At 39.7% G+C, this 10,072-nt stretch overlaps 1 protein-coding gene across 1 annotated transcript; it reads left to right on the forward strand.

Moving 5' to 3' along the window:
• The first annotated feature begins 1,310 nt into the window (after positions 1–1,310).
• kdelr2a (KDEL endoplasmic reticulum protein retention receptor 2a) lies at positions 1,311–7,168 on the forward strand. Its single transcript, XM_051387548.1, has 5 exons — positions 1,311–1,616; positions 3,642–3,742; positions 3,834–3,992; positions 4,080–4,332; positions 5,778–7,168. Exons 1-5 carry the CDS (start codon positions 1,526–1,528, stop codon positions 5,810–5,812), a joined length of 639 nt encoding a protein of 212 aa, XP_051243508.1. The 5' UTR covers positions 1,311–1,525; the 3' UTR covers positions 5,813–7,168.
• The last annotated feature ends 2,904 nt before the right edge of the window (positions 7,169–10,072 follow it).

Consider the following 10,072-nt stretch of genomic DNA (forward strand, 5'->3'; position numbering starts at 1 on the left):
TAAAAAGGAAATAGGTCATAATGGACAGAGTGTAAGCAAACATATTTGTAGGGTAAAAGAAAAGCAAAATATCTCATTTCTGTTTTGAGGAATCTGAGTGAGACAAAATGTTAAGAGATGTTCAATGAGATGTGGTTTTGAATATATTTTTCTGCTAGGGGACAAAAGCAGGAAATGCATTGTAGGGCTCTGATAACATCCACTGTGACCAAAGAAGAGCAACCAGACAGGGTTTACAACACAGAGCATTAAGAGGTGTAACAGAACACTGATATACTTTATCTAGACTTGCACTAGAGAATATATTGCTGATATCCTATTTTTCAGTGTCCTTTTGTTGTTTGTTTGGTGATGGATGTGACTTGGCTGCTGTTACTGGGTGCTGAGCAGAGCAGTGGCTCAGGCTATCTGAGGGGCAGAGCCAAAAAAATAAAATAAAAAGGGTACCAGTGCGCCTTGCGTGGCGATTTCTCCATTTTAAAGGCAACCTAGAGGGCGCTGCATCATGTTTTATCTGCCACAGGGGCATCCAAGAGAGCACTTTTGAAGCATTTTTTTCCTCCAGTGCTGGAGAGTATCTGAGTACATTTACTGTTAGTAGCCTACATCAATGTATTAAGAGGTCATTACAAATATACTCTTAATTGTAGTGCATGTACTTAAAGGCCCCAACCCACACAGGTTTTCACTTATTGCCTGTGGATTGTGTGAGCATTTGTTTGATTACATGATCCCTTTATTAGTTTTATTGCTCTTGTGGTCGTACTCAATTTTACGGTACACTAATAAAATGTAACAAGCCATACGCTGACAAAAACTAGAAGTGATGTTCCTTATTAGACAGTAAACAAACACAGTTATACCCTAATAAGACACCATACCACTAATTTGACCTCATATAACCCCAGCTAGAATCAGTCAGAGTAAGTGAAAGTGTTGAAATATTGTACTTTTTACTGGAATATTGTTCTTTTTATTGCATCAAATGTACTGTATTTGACATTTCTAGTTATTTTAGAGATTAACATATCAGATTAAACCACCCCATGGTATCAAGCTGCTAAAGTAAGCCACATTAAATAGCTGCATGCATGTTATAACGATCAATCTATCTATTTATCTAGTGCTGATATCAAGAATATGGTTCAATGCTGCTGAAGTGCTGGTCCCACCCAATCTAATGTCCCTCCTCTCTCACACAGGGCTCAAGTTTGTTCCGTTCAGCTCTCTGTAGGCGGATCTATCCGGTGCTGTCGGTCACATTTCTGGTCCAATCCAAACCCCCCCTGTGTGTTTTCTCACGCCCCCTTCCACGTCGACCTGCACTCTCGCCATATTTTCAACCGTGTGCATCCCGCCGCCCCGGTTTGCCACCAAGCTCAGCAGGAGAGACACATCCACTAACGGGACAGCATCTACACTCACAGGAAGAAAGGGACCTCCACGTTAGCCTGCCATCTCTCTCTCTCTCTCTCTCTGTGTGTGTGAGAGTGTGTATGTGTGTGTGTTCACTCACTCTGCGACAATGAACGTCTTCAGACTGACAGGGGACCTCTCTCATCTGGCTGCTATCATCATCCTGCTGCTCAAAATATGGAAAAGCAGGTCCTGTGCAGGTGAGCCGGAGCTGTAAATTGTGTCTCACCTGCTACAAGTTGTTACTAAGGTTACGGATTAACTTTTAGTTCGGCGCTGCACCCTGCAAGCTCCAGGCTAGCCTACGTTAGCTACATGCTAAGCTCCCCCCTCCACTCATTCATTTGAGGCAGTGGCTAAGTAGCGTTAGCAGTCAATGCTACTGCTGATAACAACCCGAACCTGCATGTCTACGTCCTTTTTCTTTATTTCACTACTAAACTATTTACTAGAAAATGTCTCAACACCGAAGTCGTTGTCAACAATGCGTTGCAGTCCGTTGACTGAGCAGCCTGGTGTTTACTGGACGAGTGGAGCAGATTAATACTAACGTTTTTCATTACATGTATTAGTGGGGGGGTGATTATTTGCCACAGTTTTGCCCATCCGCCCCCTCCTGCTCGGTGAACGTGAGAGTTTGGTGCTCCATTTTTTTGGTCTGGTTTCTGACGTGGCGTTCTAGAAGGCGCTACGGAAGTAGCTAACTAAAGGAGCTAATATGTCCGTGTCACTTGTATGTTTTTTTTTTTATTTTTATTGCTCTTATAAACATGTGTTATGTATTAATAGTGAACCACACGGGTTGCTTTCTCACAGCAGAAGGGCACACAGGTTTATCCTACTCAGGTTATGAGGAGAAGTCCTGTGATTGGCTCACAGTGCTGGAGGTTTGGCTTTAGATTGGATTAATTAGGGTTTATATTAGGTGACAGCTAAGATATGGTAATGTTTATGTGTAATTTGGGTTAACATGGTTAGATATTATGTAGTTACATCTGTATCTTAAGTTTAAAATCATACATTTTCACACTCTCTACTCTTAAACTCTCGATTTGGATAAGGGAAAAGCCTTTTATACTTTGTGCAGGAGAGACATGTATGCAATAGATGTTGTATATATTATATAGTATAGTATTATAAGTGTAGTAGTTACACAACGGAGTAACAGAAGGACAATGTTAGGTAAATACAGTTCATACATATCAGAATCAGAAATACTTTGTTGGTCCCCGGGAGGAAATTTGTTTGCTACAGTTGTTCCACTCACACAACATTAAAGAATAGTACTTATATACAATATCTAACACAATATATAGAAATATAATAAGAGCCTAAGAGATATAATAAGATAATAAGAGTCTATATACCAAGTAAATGTAAATCTAAACATAAGTGTAAACATTTTCCACCGTATTGCTGACAGAAATTAAATAAATGGTAATGAGTTTTATATATATAATAATAATAATAATAATATATGAATAATATGGATCAGGGATGATACCGAGCAGCAGCAAAGTGCTTCTAACCAAAACCTTCCCTGTTCCTTGAAAACCTGGACGGAGGACAAACTATTTATACACTTCAGAGTCAAAGCTCAAGCATACCGCTCACACTCAGGGAAGAGGAAAAGAAGACACAGAGATGCTAAGAGAGGATGAGGCAGTTATTACAGACAACATGTAATGTGAGGACAGGTGTAAGCAAAGATGCAAAAAAAAACAGTAGCTCAACCTCCTCGAGGACCAGGACACACTTATCTTCTGCTACGGGCAATTGAGAGTTTCCAGTTAACGTAACCTACATGTCTTTAAACTCTGAGGACACAGAAAAGCCAGCAGGTTCAAACCAAGAACCCTTTTTGCTAAACCGTCATTGCTACCCAGTGTGGATCTGTGTGCCTCTTTAAACACATTAAACTTATTTACAACGGAAAATTGTAATGTTTTGTGGCATGGTTATGGTCACGGAAAGATGTGGGATGGGATCTGCCTTTGATCTAAAATAATGTAAGAAGCTCTGTTTGGCTGTAATCAGGTCAGAAATTCACAAAGACCCAGAAAGAAACTGGTACACACGAGATGATAAATATTCATGTTTCCAGTAGATGTCACTGTTCAATAAGGAAAAACCTTATGATTCATGTTGTATCCAGACTACTTGTGAAGTTGCTGATGGCATATCTGAACCTTAATGATAAATCTGCTTGATGTTTTCCCTTAAAGGTATCTCTGGAAAAAGCCAAATCCTGTTTGCCATAGTGTTCACCACACGCTACCTGGATCTGCTCTCCTCCTTCATCTCCTTCTATAACACATGCATGAAGGTAAGACACCAGCCGCTCTCAGCTCTGACCAATAGCTCCTATATTTCTCCTCCGTGCCTTCAATGACGAGCTGTTCTGTGGTGTTTACCAGGTGATCTACATCGGTTGTGCGTATGCCACAGTCTACCTGATCTACGCCAAGTTCAGGGCCACCTACGACGGCAACCATGACAGTTTCAGAGTGGAGTTCCTGGTTGTTCCTGTTGGTGGTCTCGCTGTTCTCATCAACCACGACTTCTCTTTCCTAGAGGTGGGCTCAACCTCCCGTGTTGTTATCAAAGCGTGACATAATTCATCGTGTTCCTGCACATTTAATCACAAATGTATCTGTCATTAGATCCTGTGGACGTTCTCCATCTACCTGGAGTCGGTGGCAATCCTGCCTCAACTCTTCATGATCAGCAAGACTGGCGAGGCGGAGACGATCACCACCCACTACCTGTTCTGCCTGGGCCTGTATCGGGCCCTCTATCTCTTCAACTGGATCTGGCGTTTCTACTTTGAAGGCTTCTTTGACATGATCGCCATTGTGGCCGGTGTGGTCCAGACTGTCCTCTACTGTGACTTCTTCTACCTTTATGTCACCAAAGGTGGGTTTCCTACTGGTATCATCCATTATGGCGAGCACCAAATTAGACAGATAAAACTAAGGAAATAAGAGATTATCAGGCAATAACTGGGGAACAAATTGATTTATATAGTGTTACTTTAATTTTTCACTGACTAAGGACACTTTATACACATAACATAAGATTTAAAATTACCCATAGTTTTGTCTTATTCAGCTACAAAAACTTGGTCTGTCTTAATATATGAGTTATTGGCTGATGTAATCATTCCTCCTGTCCAAACCACCCCTGAAGCGATCTCTTCCTCGAATAACATCAATGTACATGATTGGAGACAAAACCCACCATCCTTAAAACCTCATTCTAATTCAACTGAAGCTAATATTAGCCTTTAGCTATCTGAATTTTATGAATCAAGTGGTTAATTTCAAATCGTTCTAGTGCAAAATTCCCTATTTGTATTACTGTCCCTCCACAGTAGCCCAGCAAAGAAACACTGTTCCAGGAAACACACAAAGGGAATTTTGTGCTAAGAAGACTGTAAATGTGGAAGTACACGCTTGATTTGGCTCAACCCAGACTGATGAAACCTCATAATAGCATCGGTTTAACTCAAGAATCAATATTTCTCACGAAACCAGGGGTGTGGATTTAGTCCCCATCCCCTTACAGCCAAGAGAGATCTGGCTTTACTTCACTAGTAATGTCCATGACAGATTCTACATATACAGACATTGAAGAATAGTAAAAGGTATATATGTTGTTGGTATAATGTCGATGTGGCTATGAACAGATCCTTTTTGCCTCATTTTTGCTCGTCTCTCTAGTAAAGAGTCGCTGCAGCCGCACCTGAAACATGCAGGAGGTGAACTTGTTTTAGGCTTCGTTCACATTAATGTGTAGTACCAATATTAAGGAGGACGAACGTTTTAAATTCTTATTCACATTAAAAGTGTGAACTCAAACAGTAATGTATTTGGCTAAAGAAAGGTGTGAAAGAAAGAAACAAAACTCGATACGGTTATATTTTAAAGCAGAAATAAATAATTCTAATAATACAATCAACGTCTAATTTGGAGACAGTCGTGTTGTTCTTAGTCTCCCTTTTCACCTCTGCATGCCTCTATGACATACATTCAAACATGACGGTAGATAATGAAGAACAACACATTTGTGTGTAGTAATATTGTATGTGGTAATGTGACTGAAATACAGCGTTGTCATTGGTCTAATCTGCCTAATCTACACGGTTCTTCAAATTGGATGGAAACACCACCAGGAAATGTGCACAAAGGACTTAGTTTCAAGTTGAGTTCTTGGGGCTCTGTAGTTCCTAGAAGTATGTTGTGTACAACCACTGAGAGTTACTTAATGAACACAAATCAAGAGTGTGAAAATGGGAAACGTCCAAACTACGAAAGCAAAGTGGTGTAACTGTCTCACTGTATTTCTCACCCCTCCATCAGTGTTGAAAGGCAAGAAGCTGAGCCTGCCGGCATAAAAGGAGCAGGAGACGGCGACTCCCAGCAGACTCAGGGGGTGTGGAGATGACTTCTTGGAATCTCTTGACCTACAGCAACCGATGCCTGAGACAGAGAGCCAACTATCGGGGAAAAACACTAGTCTTCTTGATGATTGCTGATAGAACTGGTAAATGCCAACAGACACCAGAGCTGAACAAAGATCATCCCAGATCAACCTTTGGATTTCTGTGTTCAGCATCTTGCCTTAAACTTCTTTTCATTGCTGTTCAAATAGGAGAAAAGGCTTTTTTTTTTTCTACATGTGAGGTGTATACGCTTATTTTTTTATTTTTTTATAATGTCACAAATAGGGTCGACTCTGAGAAGTACCTTGTTTGGCTCGGTAATGAAATGCACAAATGTACAGTCTTATTAAAGAGTGAGATAAAGAGTAATGTATCTCAGTGCCTCATGAGGATTATGTCCGGTTTTTCACAGTATTTTCTTCTTTTTGTCTAGTTAACCGTATGCATATGTTGTAATACATGTACTCATTCTTAGAGACATTTAAGGACGCCAACAAGAAGATTTTCACGCCAACATTTTCTAAAAACTTTGCTTTCTAGAATTGCTCAAAACAACATTTTAACAGGTTACTCTCATTTAAAAAATCTGAACTCTTTTGTTAGCAGCAAATATTTGTAGTTTCATCTTAATATTAAGATGTAATCCATGAATAAATTACTTTAATGCCAGCAGTCTTTTTGTCATAGACGTCAGTATTTTCAAATGGTGTCTATCTCATTTGGAATTAAACTTTCAATGTGTTTATTGATTTTTTTATTTTTTTATTTTATTCCTCTGCTTACTGTGTTGAAGAACCTAAAATGCATAAATTGTTCTACAGCTTTAATATAGATTTCATACAATCTTAAAACTACACTACATCACATTTTGGATGTAGATGGAGCACAAACTGCACCCCAGTAATAAACTCATGAACACCTCCCAGCAGTGACGTGTCAGTTATCTCAATATTGAAATCAATACAGAGTAAAGCAATAACGAATGACTGAATGACGATCACAGTTCCCATAGCGGGAGCGAGGAGTGCGCAGATATTTGGAGTCAGAATCCTTTTGCGCTTTGGCTGGTTGTGATATTTCAATTAACTGTCTGAGTGTGAAGAATTCAACAGATTTGACATTGTGCTGCTCAGTGATTGAGTAGAGGTGATCATGATGTTCGATGGGTGCATTTCTATTACATTTAAAGCCCTATTGTTAACTGCAACTTTTTTCCAAATTAGTCATTCATAAAGGATTATTTCAACTATCTTTTTTTGTTTGTTTTTTTGCATGGTATCACCTCCATTAAAGATTTTATGAGAATCACCCTCCAGTGTTGCTTTTTTATTATTGAAATCGTATTAGTACAGATGAGAAGCACAGATAAAGACCACCAGTTGGGGCTGTGGATCTGTCATGTGACATTAACGTAAGATAAGATGTTTCTTTATTGATCCCCAGTGGGAGAAATTCAAATTTGACACAAAAGCATAGGGGAAAATGTAGTGCATAAAGTATGGAGTGTAAAATTAACAATAAAGAATACTAAGTAGAATTATTATTAAGATATAATATAAAATCTAAAAACTATAATTAAAGATATATACACTATGTTCAATACACATTCCCTACTATGGTTTTATATATATTATTTCCATTATTCCATGCGCATTACAATCTAATATACATGGTTATCTTAGCCAGTAACATGTTTTAGATGGAATTTTATCGAGTTAAGGAAATAGAGAAATACATTAAAAAAATGTTTTTGGGTTGTATGTACAAACTATATATACAGTGTGTTCATACAGATGTGATTTAAATTATAATATTGCACAGGTTACAGAAGGAGGTTGTGGCATAGTGATGAAATCTTGCCAGTACCAGTCAGTAACAGTTTTATATTAGATTTGCTTTTATTTAGGATAAACATGTTATTATTTAGATTCATGAGACTTTTTCACCACCTTCCCAAAACTTACAAGGAGGAGCACTAACATTGTTCCACAGCCACACTGACAAGTCTGTCTGCAGATGTGTCTGCGAGTGCAGGCATCGGTCGATGCTGATATCTCAAATTGCCCGATAATCGATCCCGATTATTCAGCCAACTGATGTGGCAATACCTTGATTGATTGATTGATGCCGGCAACAGCCAAGATGGCCACGTGACAAATGATAATATACAGTTTCACAAATTCAAAAAAAGAAAACCTTTCAGTTTTCTTGACCAAAATGTCTAATTATGTTGGATACAGTGCTCTCTGTCTTAACTGCCATGCATTTTCTATAAATCTCCAACCAACTGAGCCAACTCAACATTTCACCTTTAGCAACTAAAACAAATCAGAGTTATCAATTGGATTCAAATATTTGGTTCCTCAAGTCACTGTACACAGGGCAGAGAAAAAGAAATTCATGCTCAATGACACTAAGATCACAGAAAACACATCAACGCTGCTGGATATACTTTATATTGCCCACACAAGGACCTCTGCCCTCCCCTTAAATTAAATATTATATCAGGTTCTGTGAAGTAATCTTCCTTGATTTGAACCTTGAGCTTTGGTTTATACCAAATCTCCTCTTTCCATGATTCCTTATGGCTCTGTAGTAGCTTTTGTTAAATTATAGTTATATTGCACTGAAAATTGTTCCTGAGTGTAAAGGGAAAATTGGAAAGAGAAAATATTGCAGAAACATCCCTTTCAAGGATATTCTTTGTGCTCAATCCCAGTTAAAGATCTTTTCGGTCAACATGCCCTCTGGCAACCGAGCAAGCCGGTTTCACAGACAAACTATTTAACATTTCTGCTGTATATTTAGCTTGAATCTGAATAGCATTACTATCAGGGCTATCTGTAAAACCTTTAAAAACATATTCTACCAGCATAAAATTAAATTGAGCCACCGTTGCGTCACAGAGTTTTGAAAATGTTAAAAAACGAAGGTCAGGAAACAATTTCAACCTTCTCAGTACAGATCAGCTGACTCTATCAATACATTTCTTGCTTCTTGAAAAGCTCATTTTATTAAAGACAGGATATATATATATACCTTTATTAATCCCTTGTAAGAGAAATTCAAATTACAAACATCCGCATTGGGGAATATAGTGCAATAAAAAGAGTACAGTGTACACACAATAGTATCACAAAAAAGAACATTATAAAATATAATAGAAAATATTAAACTATAAAAATATATACACTACATGCAATGTGCAGTACAATGGTGTGCAAAATATTTTAAGCAGCTTGACGAGAGTACATGTGCAATTTAAGATAAATAATATAAGTTAGGTTGAATGTGGAGTCTGATGGCTGATGGTACAAACGAGCCTCCAAAGCGCTTTGAGGCTCGAGGTGGATCAGTCTGTGGCTGAAAGTACTCCTGAGCTCAGTGTAGATCCTCTCTACACTGAGAGGGATTGTCCATGATGGCTTCCAGCTTCCCTCTCATCCTCTTCTCAGTCACTGCCTCAACACTGTCCAGCTCCATCACCACCACCGAGCTGGCCTTCCTCACCAGCTTGCTCAGTTTGTTGGCACCATGAGTCACGATGCCTCCTCTCCAGCACACCACAGCAAGGAAGATGACTCTGGCCACTACAGTCCAGTCCAGTTTATTGTTGAGTGTCACCCCCAGGAACTTGTAGGTGTCCACCATCTCTACCTTCTCCCCCCTAATAGCAAGAGGGGAGGGGGGCCTCTTGCTGCGCCGGAAGTCCCCCCCCAGCTCCTTGGTTTTCCCTGTGTTGAGCTGTAGGTGGTTACTGTCGCACCATCTAGAGAAGTTCTGGATCAGGTCTCTGTACTCCTCCTCCCTATCATCTGTGATAAAGCTGACGATGGAGGAGTCATCCGAGAACTTCTGTAGGTGGCACGCTCCCGAGTTGGAACAGAAATCTGAGGTGTAGAGGGTGAACACAACGGTAACAGTACAGTTCCTTGGGGTGTGCCAGTGTAGCCTGACATATTGTGGTCTGTCTGTGAAGTAATCTGTAATCCAGGCCACAAGGTCCTGATCCACCTGCATCACAGAGAGCAGAGATAGAACGAAGAACATGATCCTCACGATACTCTGTGGCTTCTCCAGGTGGGTGTAAGGTCTGTGAAGCAGGTAGATGATGGCATCGTCCACTCTTATGTCTGCCTGGTACGCAAACTGCAGTGGGTCTGCATACCAGGGGTCTGTGGTGCTGTAGAACCAGTCTCTCAAAGGTCTTTA

The sequence above is a fragment of the Dicentrarchus labrax genome, unplaced genomic scaffold (assembly GCF_905237075.1).
Source record: "Dicentrarchus labrax unplaced genomic scaffold, dlabrax2021, whole genome shotgun sequence".
Classification (NCBI taxonomy): domain Eukaryota; kingdom Metazoa; phylum Chordata; class Actinopteri; family Moronidae; genus Dicentrarchus; species Dicentrarchus labrax.

Coding starts and splice junctions, on each gene's coding strand:
- kdelr2a (XM_051387548.1), top strand. CDS start 1,526: ATGAACGTCTTCAGACTGACAGGGGACCTCTCTCATCTGGCTGCTATC. Junction 1,617..3,641: donor GAAAAGCAGGTCCTGTGCAG/GTGAGCCGGAGC, acceptor TTTCCCTTAAAG/GTATCTCTGGAAAAAGCCAA. Junction 3,743..3,833: donor TCTATAACACATGCATGAAG/GTAAGACACCAG, acceptor GGTGTTTACCAG/GTGATCTACATCGGTTGTGC.